Below are 25,007 nucleotides of genomic sequence, written 5' to 3'. Positions count from 1 at the left end.
CTGATGCAAGTGACAGAGGAGAGTGAAAGAGTTGGCTTAAAGCTCAGCATTCAGAAAACTAAGATCATGGCAACTGGTCCCATCACTTCACGGCAAATAGATGGGAAACAGTGGAAACAGTGGCTGACTATTTTTCTGGGTTCCAAAATCACTGCAGATGGTGATTGCAGCAATGAAATTAAAAGACACTTACTCCTTGGAAGGAAAGTTATGACCAACCTAGATAGCATATTAAAAAGCAGAGATATTACTTTGCCAACAAAGGTCTGTCTAGTCAAGGTTATGGTTTTTCCAGTGGTCATGTATGGATGTGAGAGTTGGACTATAAAGAGAGCTGAGCGCCAAAGAATTGATGCTTTTGAACTGTGGTGTTGGAGAAGACTCTTGAGAGTCCCTTAGACTGCAAGGAGATCCAACTAGTCCATCCTAAAGGAGATCAGTCCTGGGTGTTCATTGGAAGGACTGATGCTGAAGCTGAAACTCCAGTACTTTGGCTACCTCATGCGAAGAACTGACTCATTTGAAAAGCCCCTGATGCTGGGAAAGATTGAGGGCAGGAGGAGAAGGGGACGGCAGAGGATGAGATGGTTGGACGGCATCACCGACTCGATGGACATGGGTTTGGGTGGACTCTGGGAGTTGGTGATGGACAGGGAAGCCTGGCATGCTGCGACTCATGGGGTCGCAAAGGGTCAGACACGACTGAGCAACTGAACTGAAGTACTCATGACACCTCAGCTTCTTTCTTTCTCGGGCTCACCCACAAAGGTTCATTGAATTCCTTACTGTGTGTCTGGCCCCCCTTTTCCCTTCCCAAGAGCTAGTCTTAGAAGTCTCTTCCACTCCTGCCACTGTGTATTGCACCCAGTGTTTGCATTTATTTATTTATGAAGGAAGAGGCCCCAAGTTCAGCTCGGTTTGGATCAGCCATAAAGGATTAGGTTCATGAACTCAGAGGATGTTTGGATGGGAATTGCCCAGGGGAATCACTTCAGTTCATTGTTTGCAAATCTGGCTGTTAACATGGACACTCCTGTGTCCCACCCCAAGGAATCTGCTCTCCCAGGTCCAGCGTGGAGCCCAGGAATCTGTATTTGGAAAAAGTATCCTGAGTGATTCTGATGGTCAGTCAGTTTGGGGAAGGACTTATCTAGCCAGTGTCCACTTTGCAGATGAAAATACTGAGGTGTAGAGAGGAGGATGGGGTTGTTTCTTACCTGTCATGTGATTTGGGGCTGAAATTCAAACTTTGCAGTTGCCACTGGGCAGACACACCATATATCTCCTTGCTGTTGGCATAAAAGCCTATGTAAACCCAGGTTGCTCACTGGTAAAGAATCCACCTGCTGATACAGAAGACGCAAGTTCAATCTCTAGGTCTGGAAGATCCCCTGGAGAAGAAAATGGCAACGCACTCCAGTAGTCATGCCCGGAAAATTCCCCGGACAGAGGAGCTGGTGGTGAGGGGGTGGGCGATACAGTCCATGGAGTTGCAAAACGGTCGGACACGACTTAGTGACTAAACAACAAAACCAACAGTGATGCCGTGAAAACAGATTCCTCACCTTGTATATATATTTTTTTCCTCCTCTGTGCTTCTGAGTCTCACTGTCCCTTTTCTGGTCTTCACCATCCACCCCCACCCCCTGCCCCAAACTCCCCTTCCCCCTGCCTTCCCTCCGTCATGCTCCATTGCAATGCATAGCTTTGATAGCATCTCTTTTTTCTTCTAGCTCCTTTCTGTGATGGAATCTTAGAGTTAGTCTTTAACTTACTGGTAGCTCAGCTGGAATGGGCTGTAGAGGTTGATGCACTCACCCCACTTGGAAGTCAGCTTCTACTGAGCTGTGGAGACCACCAATGGGACAAGTGGGGGGCATGGTGGATGGGCAGATACTGTACCGCAGGTGGCAGTGCTAGAAAACCCACTGCTCGCCTGTTGCTCCTGACTTGATTTGCCCATGGCTTCTCTCCTGATTCCTTTGCAGAGCTGGGGTAGGGCAGGCCTGATTTCGCCTTGCCTTGACCTCAGTTGGACTTGGTTCCTCTCCAGCTATGCCCTTGGCTTCTCCCACTCCCTGGGCTCAAGAACACAGACGCCCCGCTGCTCCTCCCCACGGTCTTGTGGTTTGTCCACCGCGAGTTGCTGAGCTGGGCACATTCCCTGAATTCACTGGATTAGCACCACTGGTTTCTACTGGAGCCAGCCTGACTCCCTCCTCCACTGACTGCAGTGGACCCTTTCTGATTGCCTCATTCTGATGCTTCCCTGCCTATGGGTGGCTTCCAAAATGTCTCATCTCCCTGGGTCAAGAGGCTCACCTCTTTATGTTTCTTCATATGTCTCACCTCTCTTGCTTCTGATTCACTTTTTTGGTCATTGCAACTAAAGTAATTCTCTGGGGGAAAAAAAAAAGCACTTCTCTGGAGACTAACATTTCAGAGTTTTAGTATCTGATTTGCAATTTCTTGAGTCATTACTTTATCTCACTGGATTGCATGATTACCCTCTCCTTTCTCAATTATTTAAAATGTGTAGGTAGCTGATTTCTAATAAATACATCCCTCCTCCCCTTGGCATATCTTCATGTTTAAACAGATTTGAATTTGGGATGCATTTTACAGTTCAGAGGGTCATAGTGTATTTGGCAGATTTTTTTTCCCCTTTGTGGTGTGTATGCTCAGTCGTGTCTGACTCTTTGCGATCCTTTGGACTGTAGCCCGCCAGGTTCCTCTGTCCACTGGAGCTTTTAGGCAAGAATACTGGAGTGGGTTGCCATTTCCCCCTCCAGGGGATCTGCCTGACCCAGGGATTGAACCCATGTCTCCTATGTTTTCCCCGTTGGTGGCATATAATTTCACATGGCATCTTTAGTATTTTTCCTGGATAAAAGACCAGGAAAAATTTAAAGCCAACTTCAGTGAAGATTCAGAATTTTGTGATATTAAGGAGGACTGCTGCTAGTATGCCTAACTCTTGACAAGATGATGGAATTATTTTCCAGAAAAATGTAATCTGGAGTTTGAATAATGTTGGATAAATCATACGAGGCCCTTCTTTTATGATTGGAGCCATGTAGTGTTAATGTAATGTTTAATAAAGCTCTATCTAGGCAGAGCCTATGGTTCTGTATATTTCAGTAAAGAAAAACTTAACCTCCTTTTTAGATCTCTGTTTTGAAAGAGCTACAAAGTCAACACTATAGATGAATTCCTGCATGAGAACTTGGAGAGCTTCAATGCTTTTGTCTTTCTCTGGAGACAGAAAAAAAAAAATGTGTTTTTTAGCTGTCAACAGCCTTCATTTCATTGTAAAAAGTGAGTTATACTTTACCCAGAAAGGAGGGTTAGGTTTTTACACATGGGTTGAGCTAAATATTGTCCTTTTCCTCCATTAACAAAGAAATTGTTGTTTCTTTTGGTGATTTATTTTTTTGCTTCTTAAGAAATGTATCCTGTCAAGCCATTTAATTTGGCCTTGCAAAACTCATCAAAAAAAAAAAAAAAAAAAAGGTTTAGCGACTGTGGTTGGCCACTGAGGGGAGGTTCCCAGAAGGTCTCTGTGGTCCTTCCACTGCCTTTTCATCATGCACAGCGTCCACACAGCCCTTCCTGGGCTCTGGCCAGCCTGGCCCCATGCTCAGCCTTCCCCCTGTCCTGAGTTGGAGCTCGCACCCTGGAGCTAGCACCCTGGAGCACCTTTGGAATGCCTGACGCCAGTGCAGGGACATGGAGAAGCTGTGGCCCTGAATGACTTGTGCACAGAACGCCGAGATGATGGGAGACTGGAGTGTAATGCAGTTCCCACCATGTTATTTTCCTTTTTAAGCATCTTCGTGGAGGGGTGTTCAGCTCTCCTGCCCATGGCTTGGTGCTGGTTTAGTCACTAAGTCGTGTCCAACTCTTGTGACCCCATGGAGCCTGCCAGGCTCCTCTGTCCATGGGATTTCCCAGGCAAGAATACTGGAGTGGTTGCCATTTCCTCCTCCAGGGCATCTTCCCAACCCAGAAATCGAACCTGGGTCTCCTGCGTTATAGGCAGTCTTTACCAACTGCACTTCGAAGGAAGATCCCCCTATCTATGGCTTATAGGCAGTTATTTCAGACTGATTTTATATTAATCAAAGCCCGTCATTTAATAGGGAAATTTTCTACTTAAAATCACAGTGCTTTCCAAAATGGACATCATTTGGGAGTTCCCTGGTCTCCTCTTATTTTTTTTTTCACCATTAAAAGAGTCATGTAGTCACAGTCATGTAGATTTTCTGTGAGTCTGTTTTCCTTATACCCTCCCTTGTCTCTGAGCATACAGGTTGAATCTTATTTCTTAGCAGAGCAGAGACTAGTGTTATAAACCATCACAATACCAAGTGGACTGTGGCCATTGGTGACTTGAAAACTAGATTGAAATGCAAATCAATGTACCTGAACCAGAGAAGAAAGTGTAGAATAGAGAAAAGACAGGAAGAAAAAAGCAAATAGACAACTGTATTTATTCCAGTATAAAAATGAATCAGAAATGATGCTATACAAGTGTGGCTAGAAATCATCCGTAGACTGTAATTATCACAAGCTAGACGTGAGTCAGCCTGGTCATGCAGTGTTTTTTTAAAGCAATCATTGCACTGAAATGTAGAAACTGGACACAACTTGCTAAAAGAGAGTACACACAGTGAGTTGCAGAACTTGACCTTTCCAATAACAGTTAAACCAAACAGTGTGTCTTTATAAGACAGATGGGTACTCATATATACATATGATTTTATATGTATAAGCATACATAATATATATAACAAATGATTGTCATATGTAGTACTTACCTACCATGATGTATGCGTGCTTCAGTCCAACTCTTGCACACCTGTGGACTATAGCCCCCCAGGCTCCTCTGTCTATAGGATTCTCCAGGCAAGAATCCTGGAGCGGGTTGCCATGCGCTTCTCCAGGGCATCTTATCTTCCCAACCCAGAGGTTGAACCTGTGTCTCTTACATCTCTTGCATTGGCAAGTGGGTTCTTTGCCACTAGCACCACCTGGGAAGCCTTACCTACCATGATATGTATATTATAGTTTGTCATGTGTAATGTGTACCTGTCTTGGTTTTCTGAGTCTGGATTATCCATTGTCAGATAAAAGAAGTACGTGTAGTACACACTGCTATGTTTAAAGTGGAAAGCCAACAAGGACCTACTGTGGAGCACATGAAACTCTGCTCAATGGTATGTGGCGGGCTGGATGGGAGGGGAGTTTGGGGGAGGATGGATACATGTATGTGTATGGCTGAGTCCCTTCGGTCACTGTCACCTAAAACTATACCCCTGTTCATCTGCTATACCGCTGCACAAAACAAAATGTTTTTTTTAATTTTAAATGTACATGTGACTGTCTTAGTAAACAGAAATGATGTTTTAATTTAAAATGGTATTTGACTTTAATCGGTTATGAAAAGCTCACGTGCAGAACGATGTTTACCAGAGCCGGAGACTCAGGGGTTGGTAGGGCTTCGTACTGTTCTCGCTTCTAGGAAGCATCTGCTGATGCAGTCACGATCCCTCGGCCAATTTGGAGAAAGACAAGTGTCTGTGACCTTTTTATGGAACTAATAATGATTTTAAAGTGAGAGAAAAAGCCTCTCCGGGGCTGGCTGAAAGGGCGTGTGACCTGTGCCGACACGCGGAGCCTGGCGCTCAGAAGGCCCTGCACTGGGGCTGAGGCTCTGAGGCTGCAGTCCTGTAGCTCTTAGCCCTTCCGTCGTGGAATTGGTGTTTCGTCAGCAGTGAAGCCGGGGGAGCGGGGGCCTCAGCTCACGCCTGGGGTCTCCTCACCAGGGTGGGGAATGGTCACCCCCTCTCGGCCCCGGGTGCTGGCCCTGCCAGCCTCCGCCTCCCCGCCGCACCCAGGCTGGCTGCCCTAGGGCGGCGGCCGGGCTGCGTCAGCAAGAGGAGGCCCGTGTTCCACTGTGACCCCCGCCGCTCCCTGGGGCGCAGGTGTGAGACCCAGACCACCACCTCTGCCCCGGCGCTCCGAGTGACCAGTCGGCAGGGGCCTCAGCCCTGCCCTGGATCCAGGTCCCGAACCGCCCTGGAGGAGGGGCTGCGGTGTCTTGGGGAGCCCCCCTTTGTTGGGGGTGCGGCCTGCAGCCTGGTGGGAAGGGGAGGTTGCTTTCTCCACCACCAGTGCATGCACGTTCACCTTGCACTGGACTCGAAAGCCACGTAGGTCCCAGCGCGAGAGACGCCTGTCCACAGCCTCTTCCCCTTAAAAGTCTGTGCTTTTTCACTCTGCTTCCGGGGGCCTCAGGGGCACCCTGCATTGTGACCGCAACCCGTCTCTGAATCATTGTTCTGCCACATTCAGGAATCCTCTGGCCACCTGGCTGTGGCCGTCTCTGCTTCAAAACTCCCCCCGTGGGTGAGGGGGTCACTGTGTGTGTCTGTGAATTCTGTGAATGGGCGGATCGGCAAGGTCACTTGGGTCTTGGACGTGGGTCAGGCAGTGCCATGTGATAGACACTGGCAGGTCCTAATGGTGTTTAGTTCTACTGAGCATGGTCCCAAACCTCACAGTGTAATCCTCAGCATCAGCCAAGCAGATCAGCCCTTACAGACACTCAGGCCCGAGGAATGCAGCAGGTTCCAACAAGATATTAAAGAAAAGTCTCTCATTATATCTTTATGGACAGGATGGAGTAACATGGGCAGAAGGTAATGGCAAGCTGGATGGTCTGTCTTATTCATAAAGTGCTGATTAAATATAATAAGCTAGGTCTCCGTGGGAATCACAGGCTCCAGTCCTGATCCGTCTTTGATGAGGATGAGGACGGATGACACGCACACGTCAGACGTGTGGGTGTCGTGGCACTGGGTAAGAAAACAAAGGTGATTGATGCCACCAGTAAGGGCTGTAGGTTTGATTGATGGGCTGTCACACAGGCACCAACGTAATAGGACATAGTGAGATTCCAAAGTTGCAGCAGAAAAATAAAATCCGTGACGGTATTAGCTGCCTATAAGTTGAAAAGCATGCTGATAGAGCTATTAAAAAAAGGCTGTGTCCAAGTGAGTTAATGAGTTGAAAACTTATGAATACAAAAAATCCTGCACACAGATTTTCAGAGAAGTTTTATTTGTAATTGCCTCGAATGGGAAGCAACCAAGATGTCCTTCAGGAGGACATACAGTGGTACATGGATAAACGTTGGTGCAGCATATGATGGGATGTTACTCAGTAATAAAAAGAAGCAAGTTGTCAAACCATGAAAAAACAGAGGAACTTAATAAATGCTAAGTGAAAAGAGCCAGTCTGAAAAAGTTACCTGCTGTGTGATTAGAACTGTATGACATTCTGGAAAAAGGCAATCTCGTAGGTACAGTAAAATGACCAGTGGTCACCAGGGTTTATGGGGGGAGAAGGGGGTATGACTGTGTGGAGCTCAGGGGTTTTTAGGGCGGTGAAAATACTCTGGGTAACACTATCATGATGGATACGTAACATTCTGCATCTGTCAGAACCCACAGAATGTGTGACGCAGTGAGCTCTCCTGTGATCTAGGGATTTGGTTAGTAACATACCAGTATTGGTTCATCAGTCGTAACGCATGTATCACACTGAAGCAAGATGTTAATACCAGGAGACGCTGCAGGTGGGATGGGAGGATGGGGGAGGAAGGATATGGGAAGTCTCTGAGCAGTCTACTCAGTTTTTCTGTAAACCTAAGACTGCTGTAAAAATATAGCCTATTAATTTTTTAAAAAACTGTGTAAGTAGAGCTATGGAATCCAGAACAAAGGGATTCAAGGCCCTTCCTGGCTCCCCTAGAGATGCCCAGTAGGAGCATTTGGTCTGAAAAGAGGCACACCTGGAGCTCGGCCAGAGCAGAATGGGGCACCTGGGGAAGAGCTGACGGGACCAGGGATGTTTGTCCTGATGAGGCGTGATCATCACCCCCACCTTCTGCAACCTTGGGGGTGGCAGCCGGTGTCACTGAGGAGTGCTCTTGGCATCTCTTGAGTCAGTCCAGCACACCCTGAGCAGACATACTCTCCAAACTCGGTGACAGCCCTTCTAGCTGTTTTCATGTAGTAACAGGAGGAGGAAGAAGAGGAGCTTGTGTTTTGGAGGTGTTATGCAAGGTGGTGAGAGAGCTGGCTTAGAGCCAGGCTGTTTGGATTCCCAGATCCTGTCTGAATCCTGGCCCCACCTCCCCTGATCTTGGGGCCTTGAACAAATTTCTTAACCTCTCCTTGTTCATCTGCAAAATGGGGCTAATTATAGTACCTTCCTCATGGGCTTGTTATTAGGATTAAACAAACGAATACATACATGGTTATAAGGATTAAATGACTGAATACATTAAATGATGTCTAGACCCACTTACACTCACTAGACATCATCCGTTCTACTCACTGCAACGTGGTTCTGGATGGCAGAACCTGAGCCTCTGGGAGGCTCAAGCGAAGCCAGCGTTAAGGAGACTTTCTCACTCTTCTGTCCAAGCCTCTTGCTGTTCCCTGCTTACCCTGTTTCCCGACCTGGAACGCCTTTGGTGCCTTTTTACCTGGCAAAGCCCAACTGCTCTAGGGGAGTCAACAGCTTAAACGCCACCCTCTCTCGAGAGCTCTCTCTGCCTTTCTTATGTGGTCATCGGTCCTCTTTCCTGTTTCCACAGTCTTGTGGAAAGTACTTGGGTTAAACATAGCTGTTTACTTGTCTGCTTCTCAGCTTCCCTGGGATTTAGTCATCAGTGTATCCCCGCCGCCAGCCCAGGGTCTGACAGTCACTGGTTATGGGATGAAATGGGATTTCCCCTTCGCCCAGTAATAAAAGGACACTGTAGGAAGCTGGTGCAGAAGGCATGCTGAGCTTCCCCATCTGAGATGTATTTCAGTAGGACTGGCTGGTGCTTACTGAGGGAATCATGGGTTGGATGAAAAAGTGTAGTCTTGCTTTGAGTAGTGCCACGGAGCTCCAGAATCAGAATCACTTATGGCTGGCAGGCAGGGATCTTTTTTTTTTTTGATGACCTATAAGACAGTTTTCATAAAAGAAAAGATTGGTTTGAAACAACTCTGTTCAACTATTTTTTTTTTTAAGATGTTACTTATTTTACTTTTGGCTGCAGCGGGTTTTCATTGCTGCAGGAGGGCTTTCTCTAGGTGCAGCGAGCGGGGACTACTCTTTGTTGTGGTGCTGGGGCTTCTCATTGCTGTGGCTTCTCTTGAATGGAACTCAGGTTTTAGGTGAATGGTCTCCGTATTCTGGCACACGGGCTTGGTTGCTCTGAGGCATGTGGGATCTTCCCGGGCCAGGAATTGAACCCATGTCCCCTGCATAGGCAGGCAGATTCTTTACCACTAGACCATAAGGGAAGCCCTCTGTTCAACTATTTTTAAAAAAATATACATAATTTGATTTAGTCAGATTATAACCCTTGTTATTCTTGAGCTTTCAATTTTAGCTATCATAGCATTATTTTGTTTATAAATCTAACAAATTTTAGCAGTCATTTTCAAGAGAGTCTTTGATGAATGATTGTGTGTGTTAGTGGCTCAGTCATGTCCGACTCTTTTCGATACCATGGGCTGCAGCACGCCAGATTCTCTGTCCATGGGATTCTCCAGGCAAGAATACTTGAGTGGGTTGCTATTCCCTTCTCCAGGGGATCTTCCCAACCCAGGGATCAAAGCCAGGTCTCCTGCAGTGCAGGCAGATTCTTTATCATCTGAGATTGATTTCATTAAAAAGTTTCATTATACTCCTTTCCACATGTTAAACTGCATTTGTAAAGTTTATATTTCCCCCATCCCTTTAAAGGGCTTTTTTAATCAAAGCTTGCTACAGTTTATACCAAAGGGACTCAGGAGCCAACCTGGTTAAGCTCTCACCAGCCAAGATGGGTTACTTGAGGGTCTGTAGGAGTAAGACTCTGGGGGCTGTGGCACATCATTCACAAACACTGAAAAGGAATGAAGACCAACTTCTCTACCTTTACCTTAAATCTTAGTATTGGAGAACACTAAGGAATGGTCTCATTTTCTTGAAGGCTGGTAAATAAAGAGAAGGAATCAAGTGCTGATCCCACCTTTCCCGTGAGATCCATCTCTTCTGGTCATCCGACATTGATGAAGGGAAGTTTCTCTTGATCGACATGACCCAGCTAACACCTGAAGCAAGAATGAAGTGCTCCCACCCCCGGGTAGCCCCTGAGGAATTACTGGACACAGGCAGCCATCACCAACAGCTGCTAATGTCACAGAATCGAGACAGCGGTCACTGTGTACCTCCGGATGGGAACACACAGGTCCACCTGTCATGCAGCTCTATAGAAAAAGAAACTGAGCTGAAATCTGGTCAAGATTGTAGATGCAACTGCCAGTTTTCACAGTCTGCAGAAGGGGTAAAGGAAAATGTTACCCTAAACCACAAGGATACAGGAAATGGTTCTCAGACTTTGGAAAGCTTCACTGGACAAAATGAGTCTGTTTCTTCCATGATAATTTTAAGCAATAAAAGTAATAATAATAAATAAGAGAGACAGATGAGGGGCAGACAGGAAGCCTACAAATTGTAGGAAACTTAAAACTCACATCTATCCATTTCAGTGTAATGACTTTTTCAGATTCTGGTTCAGTCTTTCAGTGTTTTCGTTTGTGTGTGTGTAAATGTGTGCAAAAGATGACAGGGCAAATGGGAATGCTGACAGGCATCTGATGACATTAAAGAATGTTTGCATTGAGGACATTAAGCAGTATTATTAGATGTGTTAGTGATATTGTTAGGTTAAAAAGTTCTTTTTTGTTTTTGAAGTTAAATGACATTTGCAAATTAAATTTTGTGAAGTTTGCTATTTGCTTCAAATAATTTTAACTGTGTACATGGTGGAGAGAGCTTCAGTGTGTGGGAATATAGAAGGAACAAGATTGGCCATGAATGGAGAATTGTTGAGGCTGGGTTTACTATACTTTGGTCTCTCTTTTTGTATATGTCTGAAAGTTACCAAAGTAGAAGTTTTTAAAAAATGACTTAGTCTGACATCCAGGATCTCCCAAATATTAGGCAGTTCCCATAAAATACATTCATAAGTGTTCTATGCTTTGAATTTGAAACCACAAGTCTAAATTATGCTATATATTTTAATTGGAACCATGAGATGAATCCTCATAAGCAGTGTAAATAACTAAAATACCAAAAATATGCAGGTTTTTCCTAAGTATAAATTATTAATATTAGAACTTTGTTTCTTAGACATTTCAGTTCTTAATTCTTGACTGCAAAGACACTGATCGACCAAGGAGACATGCAATCCCATACAATTTGGCATTTCCACTCCAAGTATTGAATAGTGATTGGGTTGCATTCTCATTTGGCTGAGGATCTTTAATGACCAATCAGACCCTTGGGCAAGATGCCAGCTAGTCCCTGGCTCAGGGCACATGAGGGGCATCCTCAGGGCTCTTGGAGTTGCTATGGCAATGCCCTCTAAATGAGAGCTATTAGCAGCCAGGGCGATGGGTCAAAGTTCTGTCATTCCCTAATTTTTGTATTCCTGGAAGATTGTAATTTCCACTAAAAGAATAAGTAATGACCAGCACTGCTTCAGTTCATTTTGCATTTCTTTGGTTTTTAAGAGATCCTTAAATGGCTTCCTGGCTAGCTCAAAAGATCTTTAAACTTGAGGGAACTTTCTCTCCTAGGTCTCTACCTGACTCTGAAGCAAAGGCCTTTCTAATGAAACAGTAATCTAACACCTGCAGATTCCTTCTGATGCAATGTGAGTCACACTGAGTTACAACTCATTTGTGGTGTCACTTTAGTGAGTCGCAATCAGCATATAAAAATATAGTTGAATTGAAGGAAAGTATCAGAAGTCATCACACAGTATAAGGACAAATATTACTTTTGAAGCTGATTTCATCTGTATGTATGTAGATATAAATGAATTTCTTATGAATGATAGTGGATTGTTATCAAAAATTTTGAGAATTGCCACTTCAGTGTGGTGGTGTTCAGTTTCTCAGTCATGTCCAGCTCTTTGCGACCCCATGGACTGCAGCACACCAGGCTTCTCTGTCCTTCATCATCTCCCGTGCTGGCAAAGTAATGTCTCTACTTTTTAATACACTGTCTGGTTTGTCATAGTTTTTCTTTCAAGGAGCAAGCATCTTGTATGCGGTCTTTCAAGGAGCAAGCATGTATGTGGTCACCATCTGCAGTGGTTTTGGAGCCCAAGAAAATAAAGTCTTTCACTCTTTCCATTGTCTCCTCAGTTATTTGCCATGAAGTGGCCCAGTGTAGGCCCCCATAAATAGATATTTATTGAATGTAAATACTAGTATAATAAACCACCTGTTTCAGAGGATCTGGGGGGAAGAGCCTGGGGTCTGGGAATCTGTATTTTAACAAGCTTTCCAGGCAGCCAGGCTGCTAACAGTTGCAGAGCTATACTTAGGAAGCACTGACCTATTCTACCCACTCTGGCCCAGGTCACCCACAGTGACCTGGTTACAACTGTGGTTACAATTAGTAACCACAGACAATTAGCATTAGAACCAGACCTTGAATCTGGGAGAGGGTTTACCCAAAACTTCACCAGCATCTCACGTTGGCCACTTCTCATCAAGCACGTTGCATAACCTTCTAATAGATGTCCTGAACGCCAGTTTCTCCCTATCTACCTCATCTTCTCTGCTGCCCTCAGGCATTTTCTTAAATCACTCAATTTCATTTTCCTCCTCTATACCTTTGGCTTTTTCTCTACTGTAAGTCGTGTTAACACCAAACTCCCTGTATATCCTTCAGGGCCAAATTCCCTATATATCCACAGGCAGCCCCAAGCCTGGCACCTCAGTTTCTTCTCTCTGCCGGTTCCCAGCCCTCTTCTTTATCCTTCTGCTTCTGTTGGGGCTGCCCCAACAACCTGCATGCCCCAGACACACCCCACCCTTGTCTGATTCTTCTACTCATGTTATATCCACTAATTGGAACTTAGCTTCCATTTTCCTCTGAATTGCATCCATCCTCCCAGACCAAGTTCAGTGCCACTTTTCTAGATCTTCCCTGATTTGGAGTTAATAACTTCTCCTCCTCTGCTTCTCTTTGCTCTTTGCCCGTTTTTTGCCATAGCATTAAGACTCATTGCCTTGGACTTTGTTAGCATAACCTGTGTTCATTTCTCTGATGAGGATGTAAGTTCCTAGAAGGCAGTTTTCATGTATTCTTTGCTTCTTTATATTAATACATCCTCCACTGCTTTACCAGTAGGATTAAGTAATATATCTGTTAATTTTTCTGAGTTATGATTGCCCCAAGTGAAAGGATTCCCTGGTGGCTCAAACGGTAAAGAATCTGCCTGCAGTGTGGGAGACCTGGGTTCAATCCCTGGGTCGGGAAGATCCCCTGGAGAGGGAAATGGCAACCCACTCTAGTATTCTTGCCTGGAGAATCCCATGGACAGAGGAACCTGGAAGGCTTCAGTTCACAGAATTGCAAAGAAGTATTAATTAGCAGCTTAACCAAATAACTTATATAAAATGGGCTTCAACCTCTGTATGAAGACTCAAAGCTCCCTGTGACTTCTTTACCATTTTATTCCTTTATAAAACCAATGAAAAACAAACAAACCAAAAAAGTACTGTAGGGTTTGTGTGCTGTTCATCATAAAGAATTCTTTGTTTTCTTCTGGAGAGGAGTGGGCCGATAGACAAAAGAGCAGTGATATTAGAGAGAAAGGGCTGGCAAACTGGGCTCCTAATAACTGCTATTTTTAAGAGATTGGTGGGAAAAGGGGTAGGAGTTAAAGAAATGAATATGGTATAAAACAGAAACTAAGACAGGATAGTAAATAAAGGGCATCTACTTTAGCTACTCTCTGTGAGGAGAGGCTTCCCTGATAGCTCAGCTGGTAAAGAATCCACTGGCAATGCAGGGGACCCCAGAGAGAGTTCTGCAAGAGAATGCACTGGTCATAGCAAACACCCTCTTCCAACAACACAAGAGAAGTCTCTACACATGGACATCACCAGATGGTCAGCATTGAAATCAGATTGATTATAGTCTTTGCAACCAAAGACGGAGAAGCTCTATACAGTCAACAAAAACAAGACTGGGAGCTGACTGTGGCTCAGATCACGAACTCCTTATTGCCAAATTCAGACTTAATTTGAAGAAGTAGGGAAAACCACTAGACCATTCAGGTATGACCTAAATCAAATCCCTTACAATTATACAGTGGAAGTGACAAGTAGATTCAAGGGATTAGATCTGATAGAAAGACTGCCTGAAGAGCTTTGGACGGAGGTTCATGACATTATACAGGAGGCAGGGATCAAGACCATCCCCAAGAAAAAGAAATGAAAAAAGGCAAAATGTTTGTCTGAGGAGGCCTTACAAATAGCTGTGAAAAGAGAAGTGAAAGGCAAAGGAGAAAAGGAAAGATATACCCATTTGAATGCAGAGTTCCAAAGAATAGCAAGGAGAGATAAGAAAGCCTTCCTTAGTGATCAGTGCAAAGAAATAGAGGAAAACAGTAGAATGGAAAAGACTAGAAATCTCTTCAAGAAAATTAGAGATACCAAGGGAACATTTCATGCAAAGATGGACTCGATAAAGGACAGAAATGGTATGGACCTATAAGAAGCAGAAGATATTAAGAAAAAGTGACAAGAATACACAGAAGAACTGTACAAAAATGACCCAGATAATCATGATGGTGTGATCACTCACCTAGAGCCAGACAACCTGGAACGTGAAGTCAAGTGGGCCTTAGGAAGCATCACTATGAACAAAGCTAGCGGAGGTGATGGAATTCCAGTTGAGCTATTTCAAATCCTAAACGATGATGCTGTAAAAGTGCTGCAGTCAATATGCCAGCAAATTTGGAAAACTCAGCAATGGCCACAGGACTGGAAAAGGTCAGTTTTCATTACAATCCCAAAGAAAGGCAATCCCAAAGAATGCTCAAACTACCGCACAACTGCATTCATCTCACACACTAGTAAAGTAATGCTCAAAATTCTTAAAGTCAGACTTCAATGGTACGTGAACCGAGAACTTCCACATGTTCATGCTGGTTTTAGAAAAGGCAGAGGAACCAGAGGTCAAATTGCCAACATCCGTTGCATCATTGAAAAAGCAAGAGAGTTCCAGAAATACATCTAGTTCTGCTTTATTGACTATGCCAAAGCCTTTGTGTGGATCACAACAAACTGTGAAAAGCTCTTAAAGAGATGGGAATACTAGACCACCTGTCCTGCCTCTTGAGAAATCTGTATGCAGGTCAGGAAGCAACAGTTAGAACTGGACATGGAACAACAGACTGATTACAAATTGGGAAAGGAGTGCGTCAAGGTTGTATAGTGTCATCTTGCTTATTTAACTTATATGCAGAGTACATCATGAGAAACGCTGGGCTGGAAGAAGCACAAGCTGGAATAAAGATTGTCGGGAGAAATATCAATAAACTCAGATATGCAGATGACATCACCCTTATGGCAGAAAGCAAAGAGGAATGAAAGACCCTCTTGATGAAAGTGAAAGAGGAGAGTGAAAAAGTTGGCTTAAAACTCAACATTCAGGAAACTAAGATCTTGGCATCCAGTCCCATCTCTTCATGGCAAATAGATGGGGAAACAAGGGAAAGTGGCAGACTTTATTTTCTTGGGCTCCAAAATCACTGCAGATGGTGATTGCAGCCATGAAATTAAAAGATATTTGCTCTGTGGAAGAAAAGTTATGACCAACCTAGACTGCATATTAAAAAGCGGAGACATTACTTTGCCAACAAAGTCCATCTAGTCAAAGCTATGGTTTTTCCAGTAGTCATGTATGGATGTGAGAGTTGGACTATAAAGAGAGCTGAGCGCTGAAGAATTGATGCTTTTGAACTGTGGTGTTGGAGAAGACTCTTGAGAGTCCCTTGGACTGCAAGGAGATCGAACCAGTCCATCCTAAAGGAGATCAGTCCTGCGTGTTCATTGGAAGGACTGATGCTGAAGCTGAAACTCCAATACTTTGGCCACCTGATGGGAAGAACTGACTCATTTGAAAAGCCCCTGATGCTGGGAAAGATTGAGGGCAGGAGGAGAAGGGGACAGCAGAGGATGAGATAGTTGGATGGCATCACTGACTCAATGGACGTGAGTTTGAGTAAACTCCAGGAGTTGGTGATGGACAGGAAAGCCTGGCGTGCTGCAGTCTGTGGGGTCACAGAAAGTCGGACACGACTGAGCCACTGAACTGACTGACTGACTGTGCCTGAGAAGGCCCTGCAGCTCTGCCTTTGTTATAATGATTCTGCTCCGGGTCAGTTCTATTCCATCTAGCAGAGTGCAGAGTGCTATTTGGGCCATACCCAAGATAGCAAATCCTCTGCCCAGATGGGAAGTTAGAGCAGAAAAGCCTGGCACACAAGTACAGATGGCTCAGGTGCTTTTATTTCACTGACTCTAATGCCTTTTAAGTGACTTTCTTTCTTGTTTAAATTTTTGGCTTCTCTGGGCCTTGGTCGCTGTGCTCAGGCTTTCTCTAGTTGCGGCGAGTGGAAGCTGTTCTCCAGTTGCGGTGCTTGGGCTTCTCATCGTGGTGGCTTTTCTTGTTGCGGAGCATGGGCTGTAGGTACATGGGATTCAGTAGTTTCACCTCGTGGGCTCTAGATTGTGAGCTCAGTAGCTGTGATGCACAGGCTCAGTTGCCCTTGGACATGTGGGATCTTCCTGGACCAGAGATCGAACCTGTGTCCTCTGCATTGGCAGGTAGATTCCTAACCACTGGACCACCAAGGAAGTCCCAAGTATCTTTCATATGGTCATGTTTTGGGTGCTTTTGACAAGTGGAGTCATTTATTGAATCAATTTTTTGTTTCTGTGGCAGAAGTAAACCTAATTGTTTAAAAAAGGTAAAATCCTCAAATTGAAACAATGATTTGTCTGTTTTTGCTGTGATAGGTTCCTTGCACTGACTCCATGGAGAGTGTATCACCTGATTTCCGTCATGATCCTTACACGTGTTATTATGCAGATAATAAAGGATATGATTTTGTCTAGAACAAGAGGTAAGAAAACTTTGAATTCATTTTTATGGTATTTAACTTTCTAGATCCTGAATGTCTGACCTTTGTGTAGACATTTTAACCAAGTGGTCTTTGAAAAGGAACAAAATAACAGATTGTAGAGGCACTGGCTTTTCTAGTTTAAATGTTAAGTGTTACTTTTAAATTTATTAAATTTATTTAGTATTTATCATTTATTGAAGTGATGTGTCCTTAGTCATAACTGCTGCTGCTGGGCAAAAGGTTTGAGTGTGCTGGTTTCTCTTTTGGCTCTGAGTGCTGTTATTCTGAATAGCATTTTGATATTCAAGTAGGCTGCGGTGAGGATGACAGTTAAATATTTATTACATCCCACATGATGAAACTGGGCCATTGGAAAATGGACTAGTTGATGTAAACTTTTTCTCTGTCTCAGTGGAGAAAAGCAATGAATTCAGGCCTTAAAAACAATTAACTCATGGTTAAATACATTTTTTTAATGAATTGAAAAAATAAATTCATTTTAAATACCAAATTTTAAAAAATTCAAGTGAAAATTTGAATTACTTTTAAAAATTGTTTAAGATTTAACTATGCTATACATCTGAATCAAGCGTTTCCATACTTGGAATGGGGGACTTCTTTCTACAAAGGTTTGAGCAAGAGTTTGTAAGTAGGCAAAAGTCCCTGCTTGGAATACTTGGGCTCCATGAAATTAAGTGGACTAGGATTGATTTGATCAAAAGTAGCTAAGAGTGGGTTACAGTGATGCAGTTGATTCCAGTGAATGTAACCCCAATGGATAATTTTGGCTGGGGTCCTTATGGGTGGACGCACATAAGAACTGTCCAGGGTCCTGTCCCCTTTTGGGGACACTGAGGCTGCTGGTGGGACCTCCCTGCTGACATCCTTGGGACGAGGGATGTAAGTGGTCAGGGATGCACCATCACGTGTTAAGGAGGCGCCACCACAGTGCTCTGCAGTGCCATTGCTAGCGCTTAGTCACTCAGTCGTGTCTGACTCTTTGTGACCCCATGGCCTGTAGCCCAGCCAGGCTCCTCTGGCCCTGGGAATTCTCCAGGCGAGAATACTGGAGTGGGTTGCCATTTCCTTCTCCAGGGCATCTTCCCAACCCAGGGATTGAACCCGCGTCTCCCACATTGCTGGCAGACCCTTTACTGTCTGAGCCACCAGGAAGCCCCTACAGTGTTCTGTCAGTTCAGTTCAGTCGCTCAGTCATGTCTGACTCTTGGCAACCCCATAGTCTGCAGCATACCAGGCTTCCCTGTCCATCACCAGCTCCCGGAGCTTGCTCAAACTCATGTCCATCGAGTCGGTGATGCCAGTGTATGGTACACTGCAGTGTTCTATAATGCACTTTAAATCCAGTGTATATTTAAGTCTTTATGGTTCTTAAATGAACTCACGTGTAAACTATTTAGGAGATTGTTTCACATGGCCGGGTTCCAAGGTTTGGAGGTGATTCCTTCAGTCACTGTTCTGGGAACATGAACAGATTTGGTTTTGTCCAGTCACTGCTTCTCTCAAGTCTATAGATTGGTTTGTATTCTTGTACATGTTCTTCCTTCTTGCCCTGTCCTTCTGTTCCTCACCCTTCTCTTTTCTGTTTCAGAGAACAGGCTGCTAACTGTCTACCTTCTGACCCTAACCGGGCACCTGATACTTTCTGTTCACCCTCACACATATGTGTGCGCTCAGTTCAACTCTCTGTGACCCCATGGACTGTAGCCCACCAGGCTGTCTGTGCATAGAATTTTCTAGGCAAGATTACTGGAGTGGGTTGCCATTTGCTCTTCCAGGGGATCTTCCCGATTCAGGGATCGAACCCACGTCTTTTGCATTGCAGGCAGATTCTTTACTACTGAGCCTTGGGGAAGCCCCTCTTTTCACCCTAGAAATACTAATTCTACCTAGAGTTGGGGCTTCCCTGGTGGCTCAGATGGTAAAGAATCCGCCTGCAGTGCACAAGACCTGGGTTCGATCCTTGGATTGGGAAGATCCCCTGGAAGAGAGCATGGCAACCCACTCCAGCATTCTTGCCTGGAGAATCCCCATGGGCAGAGGAGCCTGGCGGGATGCAGTCCATTGGGGTCACAAAGAGTCGGACATGACTGAGCAACTAAGCACAGCACAGAGCTGGGGCAGCCCCACGCTGCAGAGCTTTGTACTCGGGTTGGGGGGATCAACCCATGGTGATACCTGTGTTCCTGCCCGGGTTATAACTAATAGAGGAGGCTTGGTAACATCTTCACCCTCCAGGAGCTCCCTCAAGGGAATCTTAGAAGAAAGATTATATTCTTTCTTAGAAGAAAGAAAATAACCACTTACCTATTTTACCAGTAGTCATTCTAGCTCGACAGGGCAAGTGGACTCACACAGCAAGCTGAGCATCTCAATGTTTGCACTGGTGCACAGATCTGGTCCCAAGCCGGGCACAAGTTATAAGGAACAGGCAAATAAGGAGGCCACGGATGAAGTGGAAAGACTTTGTGACTGTTCTTTTTCTCACTCTTACAAGGACCGTTCCCTGTGTTGACTTACCAGCTTGATGCTGTTGCACATGTGGAACTTTCATATCATGAATTGCAGGAACGCTCTCCAATGCAAAGATTCAGTCCTTTAAAGTATTAAGGTGGTAGGGTGGGAAGAACACCAACGTCCTAGAGCTAGTTGGTACCGTTTCTTAGCAATGGAGAGGCCTCTTCATAGACTATTGGCTTCCTCTGGCTGCAGTGACAAATTACCACAAATTTGACACCTTCAGTTACAGTTCAAAATCAGTATCACTGGGCCCAAATCAAAGTGTGGGCAGGGCCATGCTCCCTCCAGAGGCTCTCGGGAAAGAGCCCTTGTCTGACCCACCTTCTGCTGGTTCCTGGTGTCCTTCGCTTGTAGGACATCCCTCCAATCTCTGCTATGTGGTCCTAACACCTCCTCTGCCTGTGTCAAATCCTCCTCTGCCTTCCTCGTCTTACAGGGACACTGGTGATTTCATTTAGGCCCCACCCAGATAATCTGGGATGGTGTCCTCATCTCATGGCCCAAAACTGTCACATTTTGTTAATCCCATTTTCCATATCTGAGGGCTTCCAGGTTGCACAGTGGTAAAGACTGCCTGCAATGCAGGAACTCCAGGAGACAGGGGTTTGATCCCTGGGTTGGGAAGACCCCCTGGAGGAGGAAGTGGCTCCCACTCCAGTATTCTTGAATTCTCAGGGACAGAGGAGCCTGGTGGGCTATAGTCCATAGGGTTACAAAGAGTCAGGCATGACTGAATGTGCACACACAACATTTTCCACATAAAGTAACATTTTGCAGGATTAAGGCCTGATAGTTTTTGGGGCCGTTATTCATCCTCCTACGTAATCGGAACCTCTTTATCCTATGATGAAAAATCCTTCTTATACCACAGGGTTGTGTAGAGGTCAGACAAGAGCATTAAAAAAGAAGTGCCTACATCAGTCATGGGCCCCTCTGTTCAGCTTCTGACCCATGACTTGAATATCATGGGCTTGGTCACCCATCAATCTGTCCATATTGAGGGCCTTCCTCTAGCCAGGGCCTGTTGTGAGTGCCTCTCTGACCAAGTCCAGCTCTCACGCTTCTGCCTGTAGGGCCGGCATTTGGAATGGACCAATCTTTCTGTCTGAGTTTTCACTGGGGGACATTGCTCTCAATTCAGCATTTCTGCTGCATGAGGAGAAAAAGAGAAACAAGATTCATCCCCGTGCGTTCCCAGGGCTCCCTGTCTGTGGCTGAAGAAGCTCTGGTGCCTGCTTCATCCTCTCCGGTCCAGTCTTTTAGGACAAAGACCCATTGAGCCCCGTGTGGTTGGCAGGAGCCTGGTCTTACAGGCCTTCAGCCCAGGGCCTGGTGATGAATTAGTCTCCAGGAGGCACAGAATTGGCTTCAAGTTGGACCCAGATATGGGAATTGGCATCATTCAGAGCCACTGGGCTCTCATGAGACACCCTGGCCCCTCAGCAGGAGTGGTGAGGAAAGGACCCCCACATCATCTGTCTCCTTGCCTCTCCCCCAACTTTCCTGCTTCCCACAGCATTTCTGGCTAAAGATATTAGCCAAAAATCCTCTTGTTAAGAATTTAATTGTATCCCTCCTCTCCCTTCATTATATCTTTAATACCATCTCAGACACTTAATATGAAATAGATGAGCAAAAGTGTGGCCACACTGCCCTGGAACTTAATCGTTGTGAAACCCAGGGGGCCCCATGTCTCTGGTTTCCGAGTCACCAGTGTGGATGCCCTCTGGCTGTGACTGATTTCTGTCTTGCTGTTTTGTGCCCCAGTGCCTGCTCCCAGCATTAACCCCTTAGTCTGGTCCCTGGGGAGGTGTCTGTGTGTGGGAAACTCTTCCTGCAGCCTTCAGCTTCTCCTTGACCACCTTCTCTGTCTTGACTAAAGAACCAGTCATCTTCCACACTCCGCCCCACCTGCCCCTCACTGTCTTCAGATTCTCTTCACCTACTTCCCTGGGCAGTGGCGGAGGGCTCACTCAGCAGGGCCCCACATGTTCCCTGTGGAACATGGCCAACCACCATCCCTTTATACCTTTCCTCCTGCCAGATCTACATGATCCATTTGATAGGGAACATGGACCCACCTGGAGTCATGGCCTGTGAACTGTAGGCGTTTGTGCTCAGTCTGTGCTGTTTTTCCAGCTTGTGCCCTCATGGCTTATGTGAAGGCCTGGTTTTGGTCCCCTAGACTGTCATCACAGTTTGGACCTCAGCCTTTGGAAGTGCTGTCTCCAACCCCTGCCAAGGCTGGAGGGTGCTTCATTCTGTTCAGTCTCACTGCCACTGAACCAGCTCTGTGCCCCCAGTTCAAGTGTTTTCCTGCTCAGCCTCTCACTACCGCCCCATCCTTAGTCCTGAGCAGCCACAGACTGGTCTACGTTCAATGATGGTGGTGCTGCTGTCCTCATCATTCTAATTTTCTCACTCCCTTAGGCAGCAACCATTTTTCCATTTTTTTTTTGTTATAATTAACATACAATATAAGCTTCGAGTGTACAGCGTAGTGACTTAATATTTTATACATTGAAAGTGAAACTGAAAGTCACTCAGTCCAACACTTTGCAACCCCATGGACTACACAGTTCATGGAGTTCTCCAGGTCAGAATACTGGAATGGATAGCCTTTCCCTTCTCCAGGGAATCTCCCTAACCCAGGGATCATACCCAGGTCTCCCGCACTGCAGGCAGACTCTTTACCAGCTGAGCCACAAGAGATGCCCAAGAATATTGGAGTGGGTAGCCTGTTCCTTCTCCAGCAGATCTTCCCAACCCAGAAATTGAACCGGGGTCTCCTTCATTGCAGATGGATTCTTTACCAACTGAGCACTTAGGGAAGCCCTCTTTTATATATTATGAACTGATAACTGCAGTAAGACCAGTTACCATCCATCATGTCACCACACAAAGTTGTTACAATATTATTAATTATATTCTCTGTGTGTGCACTGCATTCCCATGACTTATTTATTTTATAGTTAGAAGTTTGTACCTCTTAATCCTCTTCACCTATTTTGTCTATTCCCCTGACCCCTCTCCCCTTTGGCAACTATCAGCAGTTTGCTCTCTGTATCTGTGAGTTTGTTTCTGTTCTGTTTCTTCATTTGTTTTGTTTTTTAGATTCCACATGTAAGTGAAATCATGTGGAATTTTTTTCTCTGACTCATTTCATTTAGCATAATACCCTCATGTCCTTCCACGTTGCTGCAAATGGCAAGATTTCATTCTTTTTGCATGACCAAGTAGTACTCCACTATGTATGTATGTTGGGTTGGCCAAAAGGTTCATCTGAGTTTTTCCACAAGATGTTACACTACATCTTCTTTATTTGTTCATCTAGGTGAAAGGGAACCCAGATCAATTATACAGTTCTAATAATCAGATAAAAGGATGTAAGCAATTATGAGAAACTTCCTGGGGCTGAATTCTAAGAAGAATTTATCACATAGATCTTTGAGAGGGGCTTCCCAGGTGGCTCAGTGGTGAGCAACCTGCCTGCCAATGCAGGAGACTCTGGTTTGATCCCTGCTGGGGAAGATCACCTGGAGGAGGAAATGGCAACCCCCTCCAGTATTCTTGCCTGGAAAATTCCATGGACAGAGGAGCCTGGTGGGCTATGGTCCATAGGGTCACACAGAGTAGGACAAACTGAAGTGACTGAGCACACAGACGCATGCACTGAAGCAGAAGAGGGACATCTTTACTTGATGGAAAAAAGCAGAAACCACCTCATGGCCATTTCTTTTCTTGAACTTCATTAAAGCTGGTATCTGGGAACATAGTATCAAGACATAGTCCAGTGAAGAAAGTCATTGGAGAATTAAGAAAGCAAATGAGATCTAGGTGTATGTTTATACATATATCAGTTCAGTTCAGTTCAGTCGCTTAGTTGTGTCTGACTCTTTGAGACCCCATGAATCACAGCACACCAGGCCTCCCTGTCCATCACCAACTCCTGGAGTCCATCCAAACCTGTGTCCATCGAGTCAGTGATGCCATCCAGCCATCTCATCCTCTGTCGTCCCCCTTCTCCTCCTGCCCCCAATCCCTCCCAGCATCAAGGTCTTTTCCAATGAGTCAACTCTTCGCATGAGGTGGCCAAAGTATTGGAGTTTCAGCTTCAGCATCAGTCCTTCCAATGAACACGCAGGACTGATCTCCTTTAGGATGGACTGGTTGAATCTATATGCATTTTAATGTTGATTTCATTTGAGCCTAGATACACACTCAAAACGCTTAAAGAATAGATAAAAGTCTCCTTTCTCAAATAACAGTTGTTGCAGTTCCCCTTTGTCAGCACCATTTCAGAGTGCATCTCATACACTGCCTCTGTCACGGTGCTTTCATGACCAGCCACATTTCCTCTCCTCCCGGAACTCTCATGGCTTATGTTTCTTGTAGAGTTCCTACATCCCCCACCTTGGTTCACATTCACTTGAGTGCAGGTGCGGTCTGCCCCACCGGACAATACAACCCTCCAGGCAGGACCCTGTGTTCTCTGCTGTTCCATCTCTCCTGCTACCTATCCAACGGTTTTGCATATATTAGAATCTCAATGGATATTTGTGGACAATTTTCCTGAATGAGTTATGGTACCAGAGGTAGACACTGTATGATTTGAGAGTTTCTAGAATTTAAAGATCTAAGCATTCCATTTTAAATAACCCAGAATCTTTCTAAGTTGAGAAATGCCTTAAGAGGAAAATACCTCCCCTAACGTTTCACATTTATTCTATTGTAGGTGCACAGTTGTGGAGAAGCCTCAGTGAAAGGTAGGGAACTTGCTTTCATTGTTACCACTGATGAAGGGCGGGTGGGGGAGGTGACTGGGCCACCTAGATGCGCCTCTGAAATTATAGTTTAGCGACAAGGATGACAACAGTAATCTACAAGAGTGGGAAAATAAAGAAAAATACAGTTGAACTGAGGATGAGGATAAAACTGGGACTCGCTCTTGGAAGTAGCTTGCATATTGCTGTAATATTGGGCTACAAGCATGCTTGAGAGTCACAGTGTGTGAGGGGAGATGGTGTGGGAAGAGTTGGGGGGTGGGTTTCATTGGGGATTTCCTCTCCAACCTCATTTTGGGGTGTGAGCATCACTGCTGAGGTGGGTGAAAAACAAGGTGACCCCCAAGCCTGGAACTCTGTTGGAATGTTCCTGAAGGTTAACCAGGAGAGAGCTGTCGGTTCAGAGACCTCTGGGGTTGGGGAACAGCGAGGAGGGGTGGGAGGCTCGTAAGCTTAACGACGCAGCGAGTGTACACCAAGCCTTTGGGCTCCTTACGCAGCCACAGGCAAAGTAGTTCCATTTTCATCCATCGTTCTCCACCCGGAAGTAAAGGTGGTCCACCCGGAAGTAAAGGGCCCCACCCGGAAGTAAAGGTGCTCCACTCGGAAGTAAAGGTGCTCTGCTGTGTGGAGGAGGA

At 45.3% G+C, this 25,007-nt stretch overlaps 1 protein-coding gene across 1 annotated transcript in view; it reads left to right on the top strand.

Moving 5' to 3' along the window:
- The window catches only part of RETREG1 (reticulophagy regulator 1), a 154,336-nt gene that overhangs the window by 23,830 nt on the left and 105,499 nt on the right, over window positions 1-25,007 (top strand). The window contains exons 2-3 of the mRNA XM_065905738.1: window positions 16,941-17,047; window positions 24,321-24,351. Coding sequence (XP_065761810.1) covers window positions 16,941-17,047; window positions 24,321-24,351 — 138 coding nt within the window. The remainder of the gene's footprint in view (window positions 1-16,940; window positions 17,048-24,320; window positions 24,352-25,007) is intronic.

Source organism: Muntiacus reevesi, chromosome 14 (genome assembly GCF_963930625.1).
Source record: "Muntiacus reevesi chromosome 14, mMunRee1.1, whole genome shotgun sequence".
Lineage (NCBI taxonomy): Eukaryota > Metazoa > Chordata > Mammalia > Artiodactyla > Cervidae > Muntiacus > Muntiacus reevesi.
The sequence above is the reverse complement of the archived record's forward strand: the minus strand, read 5'-3'. Positions and strand labels throughout refer to the sequence as shown.